Raw genomic sequence first — 26568 nt, 5'->3', positions numbered from 1 at the left:
GGGGACTAAAAGGGAAATTATACTGAGTGCAAAGGGAAATTAGATTTAGGAAAAAAAAAATCAATGATTACATAAAGAATGCCTCCCATTATACCCTACTTGCACACCAGAAACTATTAAACTACTTTCAACTGAACAAGGACCCATAATAAAAAGCTATTCACATTCCAAAGGCTTCTTACCTTAGCCATTTCTCTGCTTTACTCATTACCTTCTGCTTCAGACCCTCAAAATGCTCTGTTAGGAAAAGAAACAGGGAAATTTAAAATTAGGGTAAACAAATAAATAAATAAAGGGATAAACAAGAATTCATTCAGCACAGACCACTCATAAGCATTTTCATGTTCATTTAGAAGCTGATCCCAGGGTAACCTCTGGCCCTTCTTGGTATTAGTGGATTCCAGTGCTCATTTGCATTGAGGTAGTTTGTGGCCTCTGAGGGACACTCATAACCTTTTCTTGAGTGAGTTATGAAAGAATCTAAAGTATCCTCGCATTAGCGTGATTATTTTTTTCTGTTGCTCTGAAGAACTATTATTAAATATGTAGTGATAATGAGTACTAAAAAATCTCCGAGTAAACTAGTATTTAGCTAGTAAACATATCAAACCCTTCACATGCCATTTCTTTTTAAAAAACGATCATATAAAGAACCCCAGCGCTTTTTCAAAAATCCTGCAGTTTTGGTAAAAATGTTAAATATAGCTTGAAATAGTAAATAACCCTCCCTGAGAGATATTAGCAAATTAATTGGTCTGTGAACAAAGAAGTCTTTCTGCACCAGCATGAATGTTGCCTTTCTTTTTTTCTCGCAAGTATGATTTTAGAAAACAGCTGTAGTGCATGTTGACAAATGACAAAGCGGCAGACGTGGTAAAACACTTTCGGTGACAGCCAAGAAGAGGAAAAAAAAAAAAACAAAACCGGGTTGCAGGAGAGGCCCACGGGCTTGAATCCGTCGCTTCCATAACCTCTTTTTCCAGCCTCCAGCGAGCGGGGGCCTCACCGCCCCATCCCCCATCCCCTGGCTCTGGTTACAGCCTTTCGAGTTGAACAAACTTGCTGCAGGAGGCTTGCGATCGGGAGCTCTCGGGCTCGGGCGTCTGTATTTATTAATTTATAGGGCGCCGGCCGCTCCTTTGTATCCCACGGCCGAGGCGGCACTCCGGGGCCTCCGCGGGGAGCGCGTACCCCGCGTCCGCCCGACCCCCAAGGCCGGCACGTGCTGCGCCCGCCCGCCGCCCGGCCCGCCAAGGGGGCGGAGGCCCTGGCTCGCCTCCTAACCCTCTCCCGGCCGGGAGGAGGAGCAGCGGCGGGAGGCGACAGCTGCCCGGCCTCGGGAGCGCGGCGGAGAGGGGGCTGCAGCGCCCGGGCGCACGGCCACTCTCGGGGGGGAGGCGAGGGGCGGCGCGGCCACCCGGGATGTTCCCGGGCACTTCCTGACTGGCTGGCAGCGCGCACCCGGCCCGGCTCGCACGCCCCGGCCCCCCTCGCCCGCGCCCCGCCGCCTGCTGCTCCTCGCGCGGGCCCGCTCTGCGTCGGCCGCGCCGCGGTGTTGGCGCGCGAGGGGGACGCGGCCCGGGATGAGCTGATTGCGGGTGAAGACGCCGCGGACCGACCCCGAGAGGCCGCGAGGAGCCGCCTGTCTCAGAGTCGTCGCTCTAGTCCTTGGATTCGAGACCATGTACGTACGCGCCGCGGTCCTGCCATTGTCTCTACCCCGACGCGGGGCTCCACCCCGGGCCGGGGGGCTGCAGCCCACCCGCGCCGCGCGCTGCCCCCCGCTTCCTGCTCGGCCGAGGGGACCGCGCGCTGACCACGTGCCGCTTCTCCCTCTCGCCGGCCTCTCTCCCCTGCAGGTCCATTCACATCGTGGCGCTGGGGAACGAGGGGGACGCGTTCCACCAGGACAATCGGCCGTCGGGGCTCATCCGCACCTACCTGGGGCGAAGCCCGCTGGTCTCCGGGGACGAGAGCAGCTTGTTGCTGAACGCGACCAGCACCGTCCCGCGCCCGGTGTTCACCGAGTATCAAGCCAGCGCGTTTGGGAACGTGAAGCTGGTGGTCCACGACTGTCCCGTCTGGGTAAGGGGCGGCCCCTGCTTTGTCGGGGCGAATGGAGCTGTTCCTTCCCCCTTTCATGGATGTGGCATGTCGGGTTACCTGGATAGAGTTTGCAAGCTTTGGGGGCGGGGGCGCGGGAGGGAATCTGTGGGCCTTTGTGCCACTGGGTAGGGGCAGCCTCGTCGGAGGACACGCTTACAAGGCGAGAAGCCCGAGTGGGAAAGCTGAGCACTTACTTACCTTTCACGCCTGTGGGTTGTCCCTTGGGTAGACAGCTGACAGTTGCAAGTGTCAGCCCCAAGGGAGCAAGGGATGGGGTCACCACGTTTCACCAGCAGAGAGCAATGTTTTTTCATGACTACCCTGTGGGTGATAGTGTAATATTAGTGTTCTAAAAATAAAGCCCTCTGAAAGCTCAATACTGGCAAAAATACATTCCGCTGGGGTAGTTCATAAGTAGGACCCCTGGAAAGGAGAGGAAAAGATAGGTACTGGGAATTAACTTTAAGTGATTCATTTATAGCACGATCCTTTATAGCACGATCCTTGAGAATTTTTAATTGGTGTTTTTTTATTGAGGATAATAGACATATAACTGTGTTAGTTTTAGGTGTCGAACATGATTTGATACTGATGTATTGCAAAATGATCACCGATGTGCCCATTTGATGTTTTTAATTTTGGTGATCCATATACTTTTTGATATATTAGATGTGGTTTTTTTTGTTTGTTTTTTGTTTTTCATCATTCATAAATCAGAAATAATAATGCTTGGGATTTTAAGAAAACCTTAAAATTTGCCATGATTGGAAGATATTGTAGTGAAGTAGTTGTATCTTAGTGTACTTCTTGAGTGTTTGATAAAAGGAGAAAGGAAACTATTCCCTGACATATATAAATGTTTTCAGTACACCAGAAGTTTATTTTGAATGTTTTCATCTAATGTTATTTGAAATTTCTAATTATTTACTGGTATTGGAATGAAATTGCAGCTCAGGATTATATTTTGTAACAGAAGAAAATTTAGTGACTGAAAAAGAAAATAGAAGTTGTCTTAATGTAAGGATTTTACATTTAAACAGCCATTTTAAAAAACTGAATTCAGAGTTATAGGAAACTAGTATACCTTTTAAAGTAATATATTTTTTACATACAGTTTTGATATCCAGATTTCCCTATCATAGAAAGAAAAGACCACTTTCCCATATAAATTTTCAGATGGGGGGAGAATTATGTTAATAGGCTAAAATGAATGAAAAACAGATCTTTTCAATAACAGGGATGCTATTAAACTCCAACATATTACAGTGAGGATGTTATTCATAAGGAACATTGATAAAGAATTTATTGGCTGGAGTCCATGAAAACAAATAAAACACTTCTTTTTCCTTGGTCATTTCATTGTGAAAGAACTTACAGTCAAAAAATGTATACACCGTGAACATGTGTTAAGTACATAGAGGAAATAAATGCAAGGAAAATAAAATAAGCTGAATTAGGATGTTAGGATTACCTTTCCTGTTTTTTCTTTGAGCTGTTAACTCCTTCCTGTTTATGTTGTTGATTTAGCAAAAAGCAATTCTTGTGAGCCCATGTATTGTAGTAAATGAAATCTTCCAAATGGATTAAAATAAGCCTTTGTAATCTGGATTTTTGCCATACACTGATTGCTGTTTTGTTATGCTAATCACCTTTTGTTTGGTGAACCACTGGTCCTGTTTAAGGCATTGAGTTTGTAACCAGGTATAATTTTCTAGGATATATTGGTTTTCAGACAAAGCAGAGCTATTATTATAAGGTGCTTTTCTTTTCTCAGTGGTAAGTAAAAGCCCATGAGACATATTAAAGTTGATTGTATTCAGCAGCTGATATTTACATGTATACAGAGTCAGAATATTAAAAGTAGCAGAGCAGATAGAGCACAGGTTTTGATATCAAAAGAAGCAGTTATCAGATCTCCACATTGCTACTAAATAGCTGTTTTCCTTTTGAAGTCACTTATTCTCTCTCACCCTTATTTTCCCTGTCTATAAAATTAACAATATACTCTTTGCTTCCTAGAGCTGTGCTGATGAGTAAATGAGATAGTATATGTAAAGTACTTAGCATAGAGACTGGCATGTAGTAAGTAGTAGCTGCTGTAATTATGGTTTTATTACAACTTTAGTGTAGCCATGTATCACTTTTACTGAGCAGAAGTAAAGTTTTCCCACTCATCGTTCAAGATTTACACAACTAGATACCTTGGGGTAGCAGTGTTAGTACTTGGTAGGTACTGTATTTGCAACCCCACAATTGAGTGAAATAAAATTGTTTTGCTGTTAAAAAAAAAATACAGATTTAAAAAAAAAAAAGATGAGTTCAATTCTCCAAATGTTGCTCCAAGCCTTGTGTTGCATAACCTCCAAGAGGAAATCCTGGAACTGATTTACAAGGGGTGGGAGAATTTGATTTCCTTCATAATTCTAGAAACTACTGGAGCATTTTCTCTTTGTTGTAATTTCAGAAAAATGCAGTCTTGTTTCGTTGGAGTTAGAATGAGATAGTTGTGCTTCTGTCCCTAGTTTTCCTCTGGATCCATATACTTAGCCTGGATCTTTGCCATATATACTTGGCACTTTTTAAAATAAATGTGCTTCAAATCATTACATGTAGGCCATTATTTAGTGTGTGTGTCTCTCTCTCACCCACCCCTTTTTTTGGTGCAGTTATATTATGATTTCATTTCTAGGTCTTTCCTGTTTACCAAAAGTATTCCATAAAAAGCAGTGAGGTAATACAGGCACAATTTTCTTGTGGCCTTAAAACCCTGATTTGAATTAAAAATAAAATTATTTATAGTCTTTATAGTCTCAATATCACAGTGTTAATCCATTTCTCATGACATTTTTCCCATAAAAGTCTCCTGCTTCCTCATACACCTTTGCAGCAATTTAGAGTTTTGAGCTATGGAATGTAAGAGCGATTATATTTGATTTGTTCTCTCAGAATTGTTCTCTCTTTGATTCTATTTCTATTTAGTTTTTAAAATCCTGTTCATCTGACTTTGTCCTATTTGTTATATACCTTGTTAAACTTGTAGATTTTGAACTTGACTGTAGCAGCAAGAGTTGGAACTCAATGATATTTTGTGGTTTGCTTTTGGATGTTAGGGCCGAGCTCTGCAGGGAAGCTTGCACATTTTCTTAATCTTTGTTCCCCTAGACTCTCCCCACTCTTACACCCTCTATTAAATTCAAGCCTTGGCCTACACACCCTATACAAATTTGTCTTTTTTCAATTCTTTTAATCTGCCTTAAAAATTGCTTTATTTGTTCCTTGTTCAATAGGTATCAAAAATTCGAGTACCCCAAAAATCTCTAATTATTTTGACTGAGTGTGTTTTTAGGAAATGGGTGAGTTGGAAAGTCGAGAGAACAGGGAGAGGATTTGCTGGGGTTTGGGTAAGGAGAAACACTCTCCACAGTGGGTGTCACTGTGTTAACATTTCTCTAGAATTTTCCATCATCGGATAAAAGTTCTGACATGTAGATCTTGATCGATTGATTCCAACACAATTAATCCTGTTTTGGACTCATATTTCAAAGTGCAAACTTTTACAGAACAATAGCTTTTGGACCTCTTAGTCTTGTCTAGTTGTCAATTTTTTTAATCTAGCTTTATTGCATCCTAAAAATAGCTACCTAAGGCTACACAAAAGGACAGAATGATGATTAATAGTTAACTAGAAATGAGAAGGTACTTATGCATATTTAGCAGTGATATTAAGATACATATTTTCCCACTATCATTATTCACACAGAAGTTTTGAAAATTGCTTTTAAAATATTAAAGTACTACATTTTAAAGAGTGGATTTGTAATAAATTACTTTTGGCTAAAGTCTAAATGTAAATATTAACAGTCATCCCAAAGTAAAGATTTTTATACTGGAAACATTTAGTCTGTATTTTTAATTTAGATGAGTAAAATACACTTATTACAAATATTTTCCTTACTATCTTTACACCTTATTATACACTGTATCTGTTATGGAGGTGTTCTCCCCTTATACACACACATACACACATACACATACACACACCCTATACAAATGCAGTCAATACTGGCCAAAGGATGGATAAAGTTAAAAAGTATATATGAGTTTATGAAATACAGATAAACTATGTGGAATTCTACAGAATTCACAGTATTACAATCCTCCTTTGTCTAACTGGGTCACAGAAAATCCTATGAAGCTTTCTTATTAACATACTGATGCTCTTATAGCTATTGCATTGTGTTACATTTTTTAAATTGTTAGGTGATAAAAATATGGCATAATTTGAAAATGGAGTGCTTATTTTTAAGTACAAATATCTCAAAAGATTGCTTATTTCATCAGACTCTCAGGAATTCTCTTTTACCACTTTCTAAATGGCTAGACTGAATAAATAAATAAAAGCTTCAAACATTTTTAGTTTTATGTTGTCACTTTTAAAAAATTACTTTATGATTTCCCAAAATTAAAATATAGGAAAAACTTAAAACTGCTATGATATAGTTTATGTCATGATTGAGTTGAAGACAAATAAACTGAAGACTGCTATTTGCGTTTTGGTTTAGGACATTTTTGACAGCGATTGGTACACCTCTCGAAATCTAATCGGGGGCGCTGATATCATTGTGATCAAATACAACGTAAATGACAAGTTTTCATTCCATGAAGTAAAGGATAATTATATTCCGGTGATAAAAAGAGCATTAAATTCAGTACCTGTGATCATTGCCGCTGTTGGTACCAGACAAAATGGTAAGTATTTAATTTTCTTTTTTATGAGAGCACAGGGACTGTACTGATTTTAAATAGAGCTAAGTTTATTAATGATTAATGCAGATTTTTTGAAAAACAAAATGACTGTGGATTTAAATACCAGCTGGTACCTCTTTATCATTGGCTATGACGAGGAGACATCAAAGGAAAGTTTCTCAAACTTCAGCTGTGTTTCCGAGGGGTACATACTTGGTTTTTAAAATGTTCTTCTGCAAAAGTAAAGGAAGTCAGTATTTGTGTTTTTTTTTGATATAGGAGAGGTATTAGGCTGACACTCAGCCTGGAAAACTCTGAAAATCCGAACATCTATCTTGTTGGGGAGGATGGATTATCCATGTAAGTGAGGACTTGGGGCAGGATTTTTAGGTATATTCAATAAATGAGCAATTCACTAACAATCCTGCCTAAGAGAGGATGAATGAATCAACCTCCTAGGCTGATGGATTCATTTAGTTCAGTCCTTTTCAGTAGTTGCTACTATGTATGTTTTTGTCAACTATCTCAGGGTCAAATCAGAATTCACTTAGAATCAATGGTATTTTATAGTTCTTAGTGGTGTTTCCTCAGTAAAGCTATCTTTAAATTTTCATTTTTACTCACTTAATTTTTTAATTTTATTTTATGAGGTATGGCAAAGTGAAAAAAATTACATTGACTAACCTTACAGTGGAGCCTAATGCATTTTTATGTATGTATACATCCATGCAACCATCACACCAACCAAAATAGAGAACATCGCAGCACATTGGAAGGCTCTCTCTCTCAGGCCCCTTCCCAGTTAATAATACCTTGTCCTTGGAGGTAATTGTTTTTCTAACAACTACTATCAGGATTAGTTTTACCTATTCTTTTTTTATATTATTATTATTATTATTTTTATTTTTGCATTGAAGAACTGGGGTGTAGGCCAGAGGTGGAAGGAGGTGAGAGGATTCACCAGAGACAAAGTGGGGAGCAGAACAGGAGGATCTACTGACATACACTGCTAAGGGGACCAGCAGGAGAGACAGGAGAGGTCTGCTGCACCATACGTAGATTAGCTCCCTGACTGGGGATCTAACTTAGGCCAGCGGGGTGATAGTGCTGAGACTTAACCCATACTCCACCAGGGAGGCCCAGTTTTACCTATTTTTGAATTTCATACAAAAGGCATTATACAGTATATAGTGTCTTGTCTGACTAATTTCAGTTAGCACAATACCTTTGAGATTCGCCTGTGTTGTGCTTATCTGTAACTTGCTCTTTTTATTAGTGCACGTTATTCTGTTGTCTAGCTTTCGGGAGTGGGGGGTGGGGGTAGGAGTAGCTGTCTTTCATGATATTGATATCATTCAATAATCCAGGCCCACCAATTATTTTGCATAATTCATTCAGTTATAATAAGTGACTGAAAATAATGATTTTCTATCTTTCTACACTTGTTTTCTTGTCTCACTGCCGCTATATCTTTCTTTTAGAATCATTATGAGTTATGGATTTATTTTTTAAAGTCAATATTTTGTAATCTATTCTTGTGATTATATTTCCTGATTCTTAGATTATCCCCAACCCCATTAATTTCTGGGTACATTCTTATTTGCTAACACAAAATGGTTCAGAGCTTAGAGTTTGCCTGCCCCAACCCTGGCATTAGTCATTTCTTTAGGAAGTTTTGGTTCCTTTTAGTGAGTAGAGATACTTAGATATCAAGAACTGGACTCTAGGGGTGCTTATTACTGGAGTTATCATTGCCACTAGACCGCCATTTTATTGGATAGAGCCACATTTTTTTAAATCATGGATTCCCAATGATACTTTTGTTCCAGCCAAGTATTTATATGTCACTTCAATAATTTTCCATAGTGAAGTCTTACCTAAAGTACCAGATGTTCATGATATAGCTCTTGATTACTTCTAGAAACTTGTAGGACACAATTCTGTGTTTCTTGAATATCTGTCACACTGAACAGTTTGACGAACTTAATATCTTTGGGGCCTCCCTGCGGCCTCCTTAATATCTTTGGGGTTAAAGACAGAGTTATCAAGCTATCGCCAGCCACTGCAGCACAAATTCTATCACTGGCCAGCCAGGGAGCAACCCACATGGTGCAACATACCTCTCCTGTCTTGCCTGCTGCTCTCCTCAGCAGTATATTTCAGATCTGCCTGTTCTGCTCCCCACTCTCTCTGGTGAATTCTCTCACACACACCCCTCCGTACCTCTGGTTTACACCCCAGTTCTTGTATGCATAAATAAATAACTTTAAAAAATAAAAAAAAGAACTGAATGTCTTTATATCTGGGAAAGTCTCTCCTTACTGACTTCCCAGATATCACCTTCCTTCAATTTTTTCCTTTATAGACTCTTATTAGTTGAAGTTGAAACTTTCTGGTTCTCCCCTCCATTTGTTTTATATTTCCTACCGCTTTATTCCTTTATATTGCATTGCAGATGAATTCCTTGGTCTTATTTTCCAGTTCACAAAAGAGGTTTGCTATCCTTTCTGCTTTATTAAAAAGTTTTCAATTTCAGCAGCTTTTCATATACAAAATCTTTAATTGGTTCTTTTTTATGGTTTTCTTGTTCTCTTTTAATGATGCAATACTTAAAAACACCTCTCTCACCTAGTTATTTTAAAATTCTGTTTTGATTGGTCGATTAAGGCTGGTTTTAAGGGGTGCATTCTAAGTCCTTTTATTTGGTGAGATTTTATTTCATGGTACAGATACTTCTCAAACTAGATATTTCTTATTTTGCTTAGTTTGACAGTTTAGATTTTCTATTGGATTGATGACTTCCCTCTCTGCGCTGCTGCTCTCTGGGTGGGGGTGGGAGTGGGAGTCTGCCAAAGATCCCCAACCCTTGCTGTTTCCACTGGGTGTTCCATCTAATCTCCTTCAGTTCTCCTGGTGGTCTCCTCCTTGCTCCCCCATCACTGAACTCTCTTGATGTTGCCACAGTGAGTGGGGGCCCAGCTGCACTCTCAACTTTAGCTTTCTTCTTATTCTTGTGCTGTCTGCCTTCAGCCTCTCAGGCACCCCTAGTTTCTGGGCTGTGAATCCCACCTCTAACTTCTGAGTGTTGCTGTATACCACATCTCCCCTCCTCCTTCCTATTCCTCTCTTTTCCTTCCTTTCTCCCTCCTTCCATCTCCCATTACCCCTCTTTGTTTCATCGTGGATAGAGTTGGGAGAGGAGAGTGCAATATGGGTTTAACTTGCCATCTTGAAACTAGAAGTGAATATATTCCCTTTTTTTCTCACATGGAGGCCTTTGCATATGCTATACTCTGATTGGCGCGTCCTACTGCTTAACTCCTGTCATATCTGCGTTGCAAATTCATATTTTCCTTTAAATTATTACCCGTTCTGTGACGTCTTCCCCGGTCCTTCAAGCAGGGTTAATATCCTCTCTCTGTTCTCATGGTGATTTTGCATGACTTTATTTTAGTACTTATGTGTTATAATTGTTTATAGTCATGTCTGTCTTGGCTCAGTTGACTATAACTACTTTTATCTGTCTATCTTTATATTCTTAGTATGTGATGTATGGTAGGTATTCAATAGACAGTTATTCAATAAATGAATGAATGGTTTTATGAATGATACAAATAGGTGAAAAAATCAAACTTACTAACAAGGTGAAATCAATTTACCTTATAATTTGTGGCTATAAAGTCATTGCAAAGTGAAATCTGGCTATTCAACTCAAGGGCATTCATTGTCAACCCCCTGTCCCCAGACCCCTTGCAAATGCATGAAATATTGCTGGATGTTCTCCTGGTGACTGCTTTCTAGCAGAATTAATTCAGCAAACATCAGCCTCATCTCTTTCCTCTGTTCCACATGTTTTGACAAGCTTCACTGTGTGTTTATGTCTGCTTCATCATCCTTGGCTCTGAATAAATTTTTTGACTTTTACTAAATATTCAATCTTTCTTTAAAGTAGAATTATTTTTCCAAACATATTCACGGTATTCATGTCCTTAAGCTCCTGAAACTGAACATCCTGTCTTTTTTCTTTTAGAAGCTCTGATAAAACATAGTACCGTTGCTAGGTGAGAATTTTAAGGATTTCCAAAGCTTTCAAGCACTTTTTTTGTTTTTATTTTTTATTATTTTTAAATTTTATATATTTTTTACATTATTTTTCATTTTTGTTCAATGTATACATATTCATGTTGATTATAGTCCCCATACAATTCCCACTCCTCCCTTGTTTTGATCCTACTCCCTCCCCGCCCCCCATCCCGTAGTGTGTCTCTGGTTTATAGTTGCTTGTTGATTTTGATTTTTACTTTATTATAATTAGTATTTTTCCTGGCCCCTTATTTAGGTTTTCTAAATTCCTGCTATGAGTGAGACCATCTGGTATTTTTCTTTTTCTTTCTGGATTATTTCGCTAAGCATGATCCCTTCCAGCTCCATCCTTCTTGCTGCAAATTGCATGAGTTTATCTTTTTTGATTGCTGAGTAATATTCCATTGTGTATATGTACCACATCTCCTTGATCCAGTCATTTATCACTGTTCGCAGATGAAATGATAATATACATAGAGAACCCCAAAAACTCCACAGAAAAACTAATCAAACTTATCAGTTCAGTAAAGTAGCAGGATACAAAATCAACATACAAAAATCAAGCACTTTGTGAGAATTACCCTGTAGGTTCTCAAAGCTACTGCTTTGAAAGAGATGCTATTCATTTGAATGCCTGTGTTACACTGCATTTGCTTAAAAATAATAGACATTTTGATAACAAAAGACAATGTGTGAGATAAAGACTGTAGTATTAAGCAGCAGTGTAGCAATCTCTTTCAGAGTCCCTGTGATCCTAAGGTAGGATCACAGGAGTGAAAACTGAAGAAGGACCACAATCAAAATTACTTTGGGTGCTCTTACTTCTCCTGACGAAATATGCAATGTAGGTTTACTTAATCCATAAAGGATTTGTTGATTCTTTGACTATCCCCAATAATATAATTACTAACCATTTTTACCTTTGGGGTATGTGTGAACAAAAAGAAATGTCTTCTGTGACACAGAGGAGCTATAGGATTATATAAAAAGGAAGTTTTGAAGAATGTCAGTGAGATGCTTATGGCTGCATAAAGTGGAAAACCCCACACTGTTGGGTTAAACCTGAAATAAGTTGGATTTTCCCTTAAACCACGGTTATTTGTTGAAAATTATTTTACATTATGCTCACTTAATTTTTCACTTGAGTCACTACTGACTTAGCTTTATTTTTGTCTACAAATAAAATTTAATGAGATGATCTGCCTACCCACTCCATTCCATCAACATAAGGAATGCTTTGTAGACATAAGAAGGCCTCTGTCTTCAAAGATCAAAGTCACTGTTTAGGAAGGCTTTGTGAAGAATGCAAAATAACAATGTGTTATTTTTTAAGATAGACAAAATTCTCTATGAAAACTTTATTTGCTCCAAACTTAAAATGATCTGAGAAAAACTAAAAGCAAAGTCTTACATTAGTTTATGGCATAATTGAAAGAACCCAAGCTTAAAATTTCTGTATCTGTAGAATTAATAATCCTTTTTTTCAACTATATTTTTATGTTTTAATGTCCCTTTATCAGGTGCACAAGCAATAGTTTTACTGTTGTTTCTCCATCTCTAACACACGAGGAGGCAAGTCACTTAATTTCACTAAGCCTCTGTAAAATGAGAATGTGAATACATGGTGTCTGCATTATAAAAATCTAAGTAATGTGTATTCTCCTTAGTAACCTATGTAGTGTACATATGACTCAGTATCTTTGGTACACACCACATATGTACTTAGATGTTTTCCATCCTTATGCAGCTCACTGATAGGAAATTTGTATGCTGGGAAGAGTTGCTTAAATGTCCTTTCAGAGCCGCCATACTTCCTCCCTCAGTTACCCAGCTTGTTGGCTGCTGATGGTGCACAGCAGAGTCCCATTGCCAATGTTACCTTTGTGAGCCTTAATATTCAGAACCCTATTTAAATGAAGTTGGGAGGCTAGAAGGAGAGTGTCCACATGTGTAATTTAGCAAAGTACAGGACCCAACTTGACTGGTATCTCCCATAGGATGTAATGCTGTTTTCCCCTGCAGTGGAGCTGGGAAGGAAGTTCTCCAGAGGTTATATAAGGGGTTGTTAGGCCTTGACTCAGGAAGTGCACATGCCACGCTCTCTATTCTGTTGTTAGTTTCCACATAAAACCATTTTGTTGTTGGAATAACTGATCGCTTCTATTTGAGGTCACCACCCACTGCTGATAGGAGGTTATCCCCAAGGTTATCCCCTTCTTTAATTACTGATTGGTTCAGATAAGCAAAGGCCCAGCAGCCTTTCCCCATGTAGGGAGCCATCTAAATGGCCATCTAAGTGCTAGAGCCCTATGTCAGGTCTGCTGAGGTCTCAGTTGTAGTATGTATTTTTCTGCTCCCTAGTCCTGTTTCCTTCACCCTGAAGAGAGTTATTCCTAAGTTCACCCCCAGTAATACTTCTGCACACCAATTTCCATCTCAAAGTCTACTTCCCAGGGAAGCCAACCTACAACAACACGCAGTTCGAAAAATGGATATACCCCACTTTGGATTTGGCTGCCTTTTGAATAATGACATATCTATGCTGAAGAATAAAACAAAACAAAGCTAGCTGACAAATTAAGTGTTGAATATGTATTTTTAACCTTTTTAGGGAGTATTCTAATAGATAGCTTGATCTACCACCTTTCTAGCTTTAGATCTGTACATTGTACAGCCATCACTCTTAGGGTATCACATTTAAAGTAAATACTTATTCCTTTAGTTTTTTGATGTCTCAACCAAGGAAAAAGATAAAGGACAATTGAATTTGGTCTCTGGAGTTGGCCTATGCTTTAGAGTCAAATAAATGTCTGGATTACTAAAAGTACACTTTATATGAAATCTCCAAAGAGAATAGCAATTTTGCAAGCTTAAAGATTCAGGTCAAATTGAGGAATTCTTTAAGAGTGTAAGGTCTGTTCAAACTTGTTGAATATATTTAAAGCTTACTACAAAAAAAATGAACACCTACCAATCCACTGTATTCCATGGTTTCCATGGGAAATCAAGTTATTAAATTTGTATTGATATTTGGAATATCAAGTTTGTATAAAAGGAAGAATGCCTGCTATTACTTTCTGATTAGCCTAATTATTAGACTAGATTTAATAATATCCATTCATCTGTTTTAAAATTCTTCTATAAAGGACTGTTTATTCTTCTTGCAGTTTTAGCTTGTTTATTTGGAGGACCTTTCTGTTATGTTGATATTTTTTATTCAGAGTCTGATGGGTAATGGCTGTGGTAAATGCCCTTGAACTGTGTTTCTGGTACAGGATCTTAATTTGTTATTTAATATGCAGATTGTCTACCTCTTTTTACTGTTTAATTTCAAAGCTCTGTTATTCATATTCATTTTCTCAGAAGAATTACCTTGCACATGCCCACTGTGTACCTCAGACAGAGGAAGCTGTGTTAGTACAACTGAAGGGATCCAGCTTGCTAAAGAGCTAGGAGCTACCTACCTGGAGCTCCACAGCCTCGATGACTTCTACATAGGAAAGTATTTTGGAGGAGTGGTAAGTGGAAATTCCTATTACATAATCTAAGTTCATATGGCAGGTAGGCTCGTTAGCTGTTTTCCAGAACATCAATTAGAACTTTAGTTTTAAGAGCCTGATTGGTTTTACCCTTGAGAAATAAAATGAGAGTAAAGAGTTTTATCAGAGTATGATATATTTTTATTTCTCTCCCCAAATGAAACATTTCCTGTTGTCTAATTTGATATTTTACAGTTTCCCATTTGGCAATACTTTATTGGTCTTTTTTGCACACATCAAAAATATGTTGACTTACACAAACGTGTGTTGTCAGTTTTAATGGTAATCCTTATATAGTTCACAAGGCTTACAACCTGAACCAGCAGGACCTGGAAGTTCTCCTTTATTTATATCTATTACTTGAAAGAATCGTGTTTCTTCCTCTATATGTACTTTGGCAAGATTTCATGTATTCCTGATCTTGGTAGATCTCATAGATCTCAAGAGAAACTATTTAAACAAGAAGCGTCTTGTGGGCTATGTGGGGAACTAGGGTTCGCTTGCTCTGTCGTAGTGGCATTTATCGGATCCTGCAAGTATTTTGAAGCCTATCTTAGCTCACAGCACCTAACCTGAATGTTAGGACTGCTAGGTCTTTGAGGACACGTAGTTGTATCATTTTAGTATTAACTGACTTTGAACCTGTCTTTCCAGTTCTCTAAGAAGTGACTCCTCTCAGTAAACAAATCTAGTAAATATTTTAAGAGATTTAATCCAACGCAAACTCTACATTAATCAGGCCTCCTTTGGACTTCTCCATTAGTTCTCCAGCTCTTTATCAAGTACCCTTTTGAATATATCTCAGTGTTACCTATGTAAACTCATGCTGAGATTTTGAGATTTCCACGGATGAATCTAAAAATGTTTTATTCTAAAGTTACTAAACTGAGTAAAATTAGAATTCTGATTTCTATCGAATAGAAATGATTATTATTTACTACTAACATAAAGGTACATTAATGATACAGTTATTAAGGGAAGATATACTTACTATGTGGATATCATTAATCACTATGAGAAATGTTTGTCTGATTTGTAGATATAAGTAGTGGGTAGAAAGGTAGACGGGGTGGAATCTAATTTTTTGGTCAAGATTATATTATAGCAGCTTAAAAAACGCACCCTTAATTTGGTCTAAGAATTTTGCATTTTCCTGAAATACCCAGAGAGTTGGGGGAACGAAGATCATTTGGATTCTTTTGCTGGAGAAGAGGGGCCTGGTGCTATTGAGCCTGAGGTCTTCTTGTTTCCCCATTCCAGGGCCTGAAATTCTCAGGATCATTCTTCCCACCTTCCAACTTACACTTTCTTTTCTCTCTCTGTTTCCTCTATTTCTCTTGTTCCTAACACTTAGTTTGCATGTAGGGTTTGGAGGCATGATGAGGATTAAAGAGAGAGTCAAAGTAGGAAGAAAAACATGGTGATTTTTACTTGAATCAAGACTTAATGACAGTATGGAGAAAAGATCAGAAAGAGCTCTTTTCAGACTCTTGAATAGTTAAGTACCACTGACATCTTGAGAGTAAAAAATAATGACATTTGCAAGAATGTTAACGGAAATGATATGTCAGATTAAAAGGAGCATTTAAAATCTGTGTTTAAGGGGCCTCCCCGGTGGCGCAGCAGTTGAGTGCTGGGTTGGGAAGCTGCCCGCAGCCTCTGCAGCACCGGTTCGATCCCCGGCTGCTCCCCGGGTCCCCACATGGCGCGCAGACCTTTCCTGCCGCCCGCTGCTCCCCTCAGCAGTGTACTTCAGTCCTTCAGCCTGCTCTGCTCCCCACTCTGGCTCTGGTGAATTCTCTCATCCTCCCGCGCTTCTGACTGTAGCCAGTGCTTGTATGTATGTATGTATAAATCAATCAATCAATCTTTAAAAAAATAAAATAAAAAAATAAAATCTGTGTTTAAGAGTGCTATTACCTTTAGACACATACAAAAGCAGGGTACATGCCCTCAATCTTTAGAAAGCCCCAGTTAGCCCTCCTCCGGTTGCACCCCATCCCACAGGGCTAGAGTTGGAGCCAAGGGGTCGTGCTTAAGAGAGCTCGTAGTCCCTTCTAGACCTTAACAATGGTAGCTGCTAGCCACATGTGTCTTTTTATATTTAAATTATTTTTTAAAAGTTTACTTCCTCAGGTGCACTAGCCACATTTTAGTTACTCAATAGCTCCATGTGGCTAGGGGTTCATGACTATATTGATTAAACATATGTTACAAAATATTTCTGTTCACACAAATCAGGAAGTTCTATTGAACAGGACTGTCACCATGCACCAAAACCCAGGACCCTAGAATGCTCCTACCTGCTAGCTGGTCCTAGATCTGTTTTCTTTTTTTTTTGTCTAGCCTTCTGGATTGCTGGTGTTTATAATGTTAGGATTGAGAGGTGGCCAAGGGGTGACTGCTTATTAGGAATGTGCGGGGAGAGTGGATGGAGCACAGACATGTGGCATGGATGTCCTCGTGATGTCCAAATCTCCTGAAGCGTGGGATGGAGCAGGGAGTGAGGAGGGGCAGTTGTGGGGCCTAGGAGTCAGGGCTCAGCTCTCTCTCTGTTATATGAAACTTCGAGGAAGAGTCTGAGATTATAAATCTGAAGCTGACCTTCCAGGCTTTTATGATGACATATTTGTCAAAGCAGGAAGATAAAATATTTTTTACAGAACAATTTGGTTTTGTGATTTACAATGTTTAAAGATTTACATGTGTGATACATGGACCTTCCTTTGTACTTTTGCCTCAGGCCTTGAACAATGAAGAAGAATTTTAGTTTATGAAATAAAGCATATCTTTCAAATTAACTTATTCAAGAAAAATTAACATTGTGCATGTGAATGGCCTTAGTTGAGATGAGCATCTGTTGACAAAAAGCCACATCTCTTTCTGAAGGTCAACTTCAGAATTTTGCTGGAATTAACTGCTACAGTTGCCCATGAAATGGTTATTAACAATCCCATGGTAGTGCTGCTTGACTTTCTTGATTATTCAAGAGAATAAACAGTTTCATCTTGAAGGGTTAGTTTATTTATGTTTATTTGTGTTTGCACAAGGCACAATCTGTTTCATTTGATTTATTATTTTTAATTAAAAACTGTTTAAAAGTTTTTACAAATGCATACATGGTATTGGCATTAAAATATTTGGCAAATGTGATTTGGGGGTATAAGTAATCATGGCAAATACATAATTTTGTTAGAGCTTTAATTAAAAATTGATTCATGTTTTTTAGTTGGAGTATTTTATGATTCAAGCCTTAAATCAGAAAACAAGTGAAAAAATGAAGAAAAGGAAAATGAGCAGCTCGTTTCATGGAATTAGACCACCTCAACTTGAACAACCAGGTGCATTTACTCACCGATCTTTAGACATTCAGTTGATATTTGCTGTAGATCATTTCTCAAGTCTTAGAGCATTTGTTCTCAAATTTGAATATGTTCAGAGCTCACCTGCCATTCTGATTCAGTAAATCTGAGATGGTGTCCAGAATCTCTTTTCTAAATAAGCTTACCAAGTGATTCTGAAGCAGGTGGTACTTGTACCATATTTTGAGGAATACTGAGTTAATAATTTGTGCCTCATTGATTCTTCCAAAAGTGAAAGTGTTCGAGAGCTGTTACCGATTAAAGTCTAATGAGATGCACTGCATGAAGCTTGATTGACTTCTGGTTTAATAACAACACCTAAGAGATATTCTTAGGACAATTGGGTAAAATTTTACATGGGCTGGAAATTAGGTGATATTATGAAATTATTATTAGTTTCCTTATGTATGATAATGGTTTGTAGTTAGTATAAGAATGTCCTTATTAGGAGATGAATATGAAAGCTTTTAGAGCAAAAAAATTGTGATGATTGCAACTTACCTTTAAATGGATCAGGCGCAGGCAGGAGTGTGTGCATTTGTGTGTGGGGGGTGAGTAGAGAGCTAAGGCAAAAGATAATAAAATGTTAGTAATTTCAGAATCTTAAGAATATGCATATTGTATCATTCTTTCCATTTTTGAATATTTGAAAATGTTCATAGTACAAGGTTAAAGGCCAATTAAGTTTAAAAATAAATAATATTAATTGTTGTCAGAAATTTTTACATAATTTTGTGATTGAAATGGAATAGTACTCTATCCAGGGCCTCCCCTGGTGGCGCAGCGGTTGAGCGCTGGGCTGCAAAGCTGCCTGCAGCCTCTGCAGCACTGGTTCAATCCCTGGCTACCGGTAAGGGTCCCACATGGCACGCAGACCTCTCCTGCTGCCCACTGCTCCCCTCAGCAGTGTATTTCATCAGTCTGCCTGTTCTGTTACCCGCTCTGGCTCTGGTGAATTCTCTCACCCTCTTGAGCTTCTGACTGTACCCAGTGCTTGTATAAATAAATAAATCTTTTAAAAAAAAAAAAGAATGGTACTCTATCCAGGTTCATTTGTTGTTGTAAAGTAGGTACTTGGTAAATATTTGTTAGTTGAAGGAATGTGAGTAAAAATGCAGGAAAATATAAGTTAATATTTAATTAATGTTTTAGAAACAATTTTTTAAGAATGTAAATATAAAGGCCATAAAAAATATGTACACTTGTCTTTGAACTTCCTAGTGTACAAAGTGAAAGGGGAGATGTAGTTTGTTACATAGCAAATCTTGAGGCTTAAATACTTCCTGGATGAGAAGATGGGTGGAGAATAGCCAAATTAGTACTATAAATAGGTAATTTTTTAGTCCTTATTACTCAAGAAGAGAAAACATACCTGTTTCAAAAAGAAAGCAAAGCATTTCTTCTCATTTAGTGCTAAAAGAAATTTTTTGTGTGCGTCTTCCTTGGGGCACTCTAGGTGTCTAAAGGACAGGGCCTTCCAGAGTGTCCATCAGCATCAGCAGTCTCAATGATCACAGGGCTGCTTCTTGTACTCTTCTGTACAGAGCTGTGGGTATCATGTGAAATGTAACCTGGAGCCCAGGTAGATACAAGTCTGGGTACACTTCGTTCTGGTGTTGACTTCTTTTTTTTTTTTTCATTTTTTAATAGATTTATTTATTTATGCATACAAGAACTGGGGTACTTCTTTCAAGGATAGATCTTGGGCTCTGGTGCACATGGCTTTCAGATTGTTCTCAGTTTTTAAGGTTCTGTGAAGGTGCCTCAGGCACTGGAGGGGCAGAAGGGGTTGGTGCAGCTCAGAAGGAGCCTAGTCCCTACAGTACATTGTTATTCTCTGCTTTATAGACTCAAGTTTTGCTTTAAAATATAGAATAAAAAATAAAATAAAATAAAGAATATTTGTTGCTAAAGAAATCTGTATTTCACTGAAATGATTGCATAACATCCCAGCAACCATTTCCTTTACTGATAACACTTTCCTCTACTCAGCTTTGAATAAAAGTTAGCACACATTTTATTATATAATGAAGGGCTATGATGAAGGCCTAGGATGTGGTCCTCTGTGTGATTATTTTGAATTGATTGAGGACTAATCTACCTTTAGTGATCAAACATTACATTCTCTTTTTGGGAATTAAGAGTCTCACCAACACACTGAGGTGTGCTGAGGGGAATATGCTGGTTCTGGGAAAACACTATTTTAAGTGAAAGAAAGAAATACTAACTTCAGAATTACAATAAAGTGGTCAAGATACTTTCAAGCAATACAGTCCAAAACCCTGAGCCCCAGCTTGGAGAGGCTGAGTTTTTACATTTGGTCCTCCACCCCACATCAGTCCTAGGAAGAAAAGACTTTGGATATAAGGCTGGGCTCTTTAGAACTTAAAATTTGTTGTTTTTTTAAATCATTTGAAATCAAAGAATGATGACACTGAAATTCAGTGATTAAAGGATTATTTTATTTTGGAACACACAAATAATGTTTGGGATACACAAAATGTTAATTATTGGCCTTTATGGCATGAATGGGCTTTTCATTTGTACTATAAAAGTAAATAGCATTGCTATGTATCTGTGTTGTGAAACTCTACACTCTCCAGAATATTAGATTATATATGTTTATATATTAGATTATGTTCTACAAAATTGCTATTTTTGCACATCAAAAATGACCAAATATTGATAATTTCATGATTCAACTTAATAATATTAAAAAATAGTGTTTGCTGTGTTTAACATAAAGCTGAAATGAAGTCTGCAGACCTAAAGAATAGCTTGTTATTTTTATTTTCTTTTTTGAAACAGAAAAAATGCCTGTCTTAAAGGCAGAGGCCTCACATTATAACTCTGATTTAAACAACTTGCTGTTCTGCTGCCAATGTGTGGATGTGGTATTCTACAACCCAGATTTGAAGGATGTTGTGGAGGCCCACAAGATTGTTCTCTGTGCCGTTAGCCACGTTTTCATGCTGCTTTTCAATGTGAAGAGTCCTGCGGACATTCAGGATTCCAGCATCATCCGGACTACCCAGGATCTCTTTGCTATAAACAGAGATGCTGTCTTTCCAGGTGCTGGCCAGGAGTCTGCTGGAAACCCACCATTACGAGTCATCGTTAAAGACGCCATCTTCTGTTCTTGCTTATCAGACATTCTGCGCTTCATTTATTCAGGTATCTTGTCAAATGGCTCTGGTCCATGCTTTTAAGTTTTCAAAATTTGTTCAAGCTTCCATTTCCTTCCAAGTTTACTTGCCTTGATTTTTAATCTACTTGTAAAAAAAAATTGCTTTTCATGAGCTTCTCATTTGCATTATAAAAAGTAAATGTAGCATTTCCACGTGTCTATTATGAAATTCTTCAACTCTGAAAGTTTCACACCTGAGCAAGTATGTTAGTATATTACTTAAAAAAAAAATACCCAACATGTGAAAATACAAGAATCTACTTACCTAGTGAAAGAAATAAAATTTTCCATGTGTATGTGAAAATAAGTGTCTATAACTTAAAACCTAGCTATTTGCTCTTCTATTTGACTCTTAGATTTTGGAGGGAATTGAGGAGAGAAATTAGCAGGGTCTTTGCATTCTGTTTAGGAACTAGAAACCACATACAAAGACTGAGATCCTACCAAGGTTAGCTATGACCGACTTCTTTTTTCTTACTGTGTGTCCTTATGTTTTTGGTTTTTTTTTCAAGATGTATTCTATTTATGCATACAAGAGCTGGGGTTTAGGCCAGAGGTGGTGGGGTAATGAGGCTTCACCAGAGACAGAGAGGGGAGCAGAACAGGAAAATCTACTGAAATACACTGCTGAGGGGAGTAGCAGCGAGACAGAAGAGGTCTGCTGCATCATATGTAGGTTAGTTCCCTGGCAGGGGATTGAACTCAGTGCTGCAATGGCTGCCCATAGCTTGATGGTACTAAGACTTAACCCCTTGCTCCACCAGTGAGGGCCACTGTTTTTAAGATTATCAATCATTTTTCTTTTATCCTTTTAAACTTAGTAACAAATATATTCTATAGGGTCAAAGTTTTATCAGAGTCATTTAAGCAAATGAATTAAAGATGGGTATAGGCCAGAGGTGTGGGGGGTGAGAGGGTTCACCAGAGACAGAGTGGGGAACAGAACAGGAAAATTGACCGAAATGCACTGCGGAAGGGAGCAGCGGGCGAGTCAGGAGAGGTCTGCTGCGCCATTTGGGTAGCTCCCTGGCTGATGATCGAACTCATGCTGTAGTGGCTGCAGACAGCTTCATAGGTTGCATCTTAACCCCTTGCACCACCAGGGAGGCCCTAGGAATTAAGTTTTCTTTTTCCACTTGAAATTGTGTGCTGATGGAATATTAGGTTAAGGTCATTCCTCTGGAATGTGTCTGGGGAAGTATTTAAAATCTGTTTTTATACTTTAGAATGAAGGATGGATAGAAAGTTAAAGGTTTACAAATAAAGAAAAAAGTATGTCATATATGTAAATTTTTGGTAGCCTTTAGTTGAAATGATTGATGAGAAAAATAAGATTTTAATTTTTCATTTGGTTGAGGATATTTAATTTTATAAATTAAAAATTGTTGGTTTTGAAAAGTACCATTGCAGCAGGAAGAATTAAGTGGATTAACTATATATGTGTGAGTATATATATATTAATTTATATACAGATGTGTGTGTGTAGAAAGAGAGAGGGGGTAGAATGTGGTGGTAGGTCTTAAACCCAGTGTTCAGTGGAACTGGCATGAAAAAAGCCAGTGTAACCTTTATGCAGAGTACTCCAGCACAGCGCCTTTAACTTGGCAGGTTTTCTGTGTCTGCTGAATTAATGAATAGATTCTGGTAGCTGCAAATCATCTTGTGAATAAGGCAGACTAGATACATCATTTGCAACTACAGATTTTTATCCTTAAATTTAGAATCTCACAGTTTAGAATTTAACACTAATTTTGAAAAATCAAAATGTTTACTTGTTCAAAGAAAAAAGTGTCATTAATGATATATTTAGAGAACTCAGAAGAAAATGCTTGACTTTTCAATGATTTTACTATTGGAATTATGACTTATTCAGCAAGTTTGCCACAGTACCCATTGAATACTTTCAAAGGCATATGAACACTTTGAGGTCAGTTATATCCTCTTCAGTATGGCAGTAGTGAAATAGCTAGAAGGATATCCAGTGACAAGACTTGTGTAACTTCTTCCTAGGCAGTGTTTTTTTTAATTGCAAAATTAATACATGCAGGTGGAACAAACTGGGAAGGAAAGAAAAAGAAAAATCCTGTTCTTCCCCTAGTGCCTCCCCCAGAGTCACTTACTAATAGGTGATTTTTGTGTGTTCACTTTAATGCTCTTTGAAAGAAATAAAATATAATGGGAAATTTGTATAAATGAAAACATAACCCTTGTAACTGCTGTTTTCTGGGAACCACAGGTGATTTCCCATGGCTGCATCATAGAGTGGGAGGTGATGGCTGGAAGGAAATGAGGCTAGCAAGGTCGGTGGGAACTGTTTCTGATGTTCTTGTAAATTGTTCCAGAATTTTAAGCATGATCAAACTGGATTTTAGAAAGGTTGTTTCTTGGTGATAGTGGGAGGATGGTTAGAGCAAGCAAGACACGTAGGAGGCCCCACCACTCAGGCTACCAGGCTCAGGAAGGCCAACATTCTGACAGTATGTGGTCAGTGTTGCAGCTTGTCCATCAACAGGACAAGGCTTTTTAAGCCTTAAACTGTGTACAGGTCACCTGGCATTTTGTTAATGTGCAGATCAGTAGGCCCAGGGTGAGACATGACATTCTGCAATTCGAGCAGTCTCCCAGGTGATGCTAATGCTCAGCCTCGAGGACTGCAGTGCCTGCTTTTGGAAGAACTGGGAACCAGCCACAGGCAGAGAATTAGGGCCTGGGATTCAGCCTAGAAATCATAGAGGACATGGTTATCAGCCTTAGTCAGCTGTAAGGCCGACTGATACAGAGCTCTGTGGGGCTGGGACTGTCAGTGCCCTGTTGTAGCCCCTGCCTGAAGTTGAGGAAAGAGTATGCATAGAGGCTGGGTGGAAACTATTGAATAAGTGAGCCTGGGAATAGTGATTTGAGGGGAATGATGGTGAGGAGAGCTTGCTGAGTTGTAAGTCCCTGACTAGTTCAGGGCAGGGAGTTCCTACTCTGGTTCTGAGCTATTGCATTTTTGCTCTGATGGTTCCTTGTATGTCATGTCCCAGGCAAGAGGTGGCCTCAGGTAGGCCATTGCCTGGGGCTACAAAGAGATCTGCTGCTGGGTAAGGAGAAGGGAAAAGAAATGCTTCCTGGGATACTTATTAATTATCCTCTAGTTATTTATAGTGTATAACCTCACACTCCAGTAAAAGTTGTTATGTTTAAATTATGTTTTTAAAAAAATTATAGTTGTATTCACACTATAAAAGCAATTTTGAAAATGTAGATAATTGGTTGAGGAAAAAAAATCAACTAGATTGCCACTCTTGAGAGTCTAAATATTTATTGATGTTTCGTGACTAGGTTTTTGGTTTTTGGAAAACATTTTTTATCAACAGACAAAAAATTTCAACCTGCATGTGTTTTCCTCAGAGATTTCAATAAAGACACCAGGTGTGGGGGTTTCTGTTTTATTTCTTGTCATGGAACATTTTAAAACTTTTGAACAGAGCACAAGATGGGTTAATACAGTCCTGGCCTCACAGAAGTCCTGGCCTACCCAGGGGCTACAGTAGGAAACCACAGGAGACAGGGGCCATTTGTGCCGGTGCGTGACACAGAGGTGGACACCACAACGTGGCACCTTGGCTATATTTGCCCTGAGCAAACATGGACTGAAAAACCATAGTAAACCTGCCTCCTGCCTCAGTTTTTAATAAACCAAGTGACAAAGAATGCCTTAATTCTTTTTAAATAACATACTTTTGAAAAATCTCTTAAGCATTTGGTATTTTGTATATATTATGTCAACATGGACACTTCGTCCTCATTTGGGAAGGGCTTGTTTAATAGTGTGGTTAGCACTTCCCACCTATCTGTAAGGCGTCAGCTTGTTTTCCTATGCAAATTTCTGAGTAAATAGATACAGTAAAAGTTGGTCTGTTTTGCACATGCTAATTTTCTACTAGAGAATGAATAATGCTGAAGGGGAAGTAGTCTGAAAATAAGGCCAGTTTCCTGGTCCTTATAGAGTAATCCTTAAATGGATTTTACTTGTCACATTCTTATAATACTAGATACAGTCTTTATGCTTGCAGATTCTTGAGTCACACATCTCAGATGGTTAGGAATTGAAATATTTTTAAGAGCCTCAAGAATTTAGCTTCGAGCTCTTCCTGCCACAGATGGCTCTTAGAATTTCACATCACTTGTTGAAATGCTTCCAGAGTAAATGAGTATGTGGAAACAAGCTTTCATCTTCAGTTTGCACAGTATTCTCCAGCTTTTGGAATGATTCAGTGGCATGCTCTTTTCTGCACTGCATTTGAAAACACAACTTAGTACACATGAGTACATCATGCTCTCTAAGAGTCTAAGCAAATAAATCTTGAGAAGGTAGTAAAGAAAATCCTAGTCAGTTATGAAAGATGAGTAACTTCTAGAGATCTGCTGTATGACATTGTGCCTCCTATTAACAGTACTGCATTGTACACTTACAATTCTGTTAAGAGCGTGGCGCTCACATTAAATGTTCTCACCACCATATGAAAAAAAGAAAACCCCAGTCTGAGGATTACTGCTTTATTAGGAGTGTTAAAGATGATTTGATTAGCATTTCAAATTATGAAAACGTTCATTATATTGCCCTTATGAACTAATCTTACTTTTATCCTGTTACAGGGTTTTTTATGTCTGTTCTCAAACAGATCTGCAGCTTGTAGGTATTTACCTGCTACCAATCCCATAAATTTAGATTTGATGCTTGCTTGCTTTCCAATAATTTTATGAATGGAGTTATTGTGTAGGTGTTTTTTAGTTCATATAATTTTACTTTTTTTTAAAAGATTGATTTATTTATTTATACAAGCACTGGGTACAGTCTGAAGTGCAGGAGGGTGAGAGAATTCACCAGAGCCAGAGCGGGGAGCAGAACAGACAGAGAGATGGAGGACACTGCTGAGGGGAGCAGTGGGCACGGCAGGAGAGGTCTGCACGCCATGTGGGACCCTCGCCGGTGGCCTGAAATCAAACCGGCGCTGCAGAGGCTGCAGGCAGCTTCTCAGCCCAGCACTCAACCTCTGTGCCTCCGGGGAGGCCCTGATTTTACTTTTTAAGAATAATATCTGTCTGCTTTCCTGGTGGCATAAGGAGTTAAGATGCAACCTATGAATCTATCCACAGCCACTGCAGCACAAGTTCAATCTCCAGCCAGGGAGCTACCCACATGGCACAGCAGACCACTTCTGACTCGCCCGCTGCTCCCCTCAGCAGTGTATTTCAGTCTTCCTGTTCTGTTCTCCACTCTGTCTCTGGTGAATCCTCTCACGCATACCCCCACACCTCTGGCCTGTACCCTGTTCTTGTATGCACAAATAAATAAAGCTTTAAAAAAAATAATATCTGTGATTTCCTTTAGCATATGAGAGTAAATAGTCAAAAATGCCTACACCTACTCTTTGCTTCCTACCAGGGTATTGACAATGCGTTATAGGCCTAAGGGAAGAACAGAGGTCATTAGCACTTGGTAATCATTAGAATCACCTGGAAGTCTTTAAAATTTATGTCAGGACCCCAGCTCCAGAAC

The 26568-nt window shown here is 38.7% G+C and overlaps 1 protein-coding gene across 1 annotated transcript in view; it reads left to right on the top strand.

The window, feature by feature from the left end:
- Positions 1-1682: 1682 nt before the first annotated feature.
- The window catches only part of RHOBTB3 (Rho related BTB domain containing 3), a gene marked incomplete at both ends in the record, with an annotated part of 47160 nt that continues 22274 nt past the window's right edge, over positions 1683-26568 (top strand). Inside the window, 6 exons of the mRNA XM_084232923.1 lie at positions 1683-1795; positions 1860-2085; positions 6669-6855; positions 14299-14453; positions 17704-17815; positions 20645-21010. Coding sequence (XP_084089049.1) covers positions 1683-1795; positions 1860-2085; positions 6669-6855; positions 14299-14453; positions 17704-17815; positions 20645-21010 — 1159 coding nt within the window. The remainder of the gene's footprint in view (positions 1796-1859; positions 2086-6668; positions 6856-14298; positions 14454-17703; positions 17816-20644; positions 21011-26568) is intronic.

The sequence above is a fragment of the Talpa europaea genome, assembly GCF_964194135.1.
Source record: "Talpa europaea genome assembly, chromosome: 5".
Classification (NCBI taxonomy): Eukaryota; Metazoa; Chordata; class Mammalia; order Eulipotyphla; family Talpidae; genus Talpa; species Talpa europaea.
The sequence above is the reverse complement of the archived record's forward strand: the minus strand, read 5'-3'. Positions and strand labels throughout refer to the sequence as shown.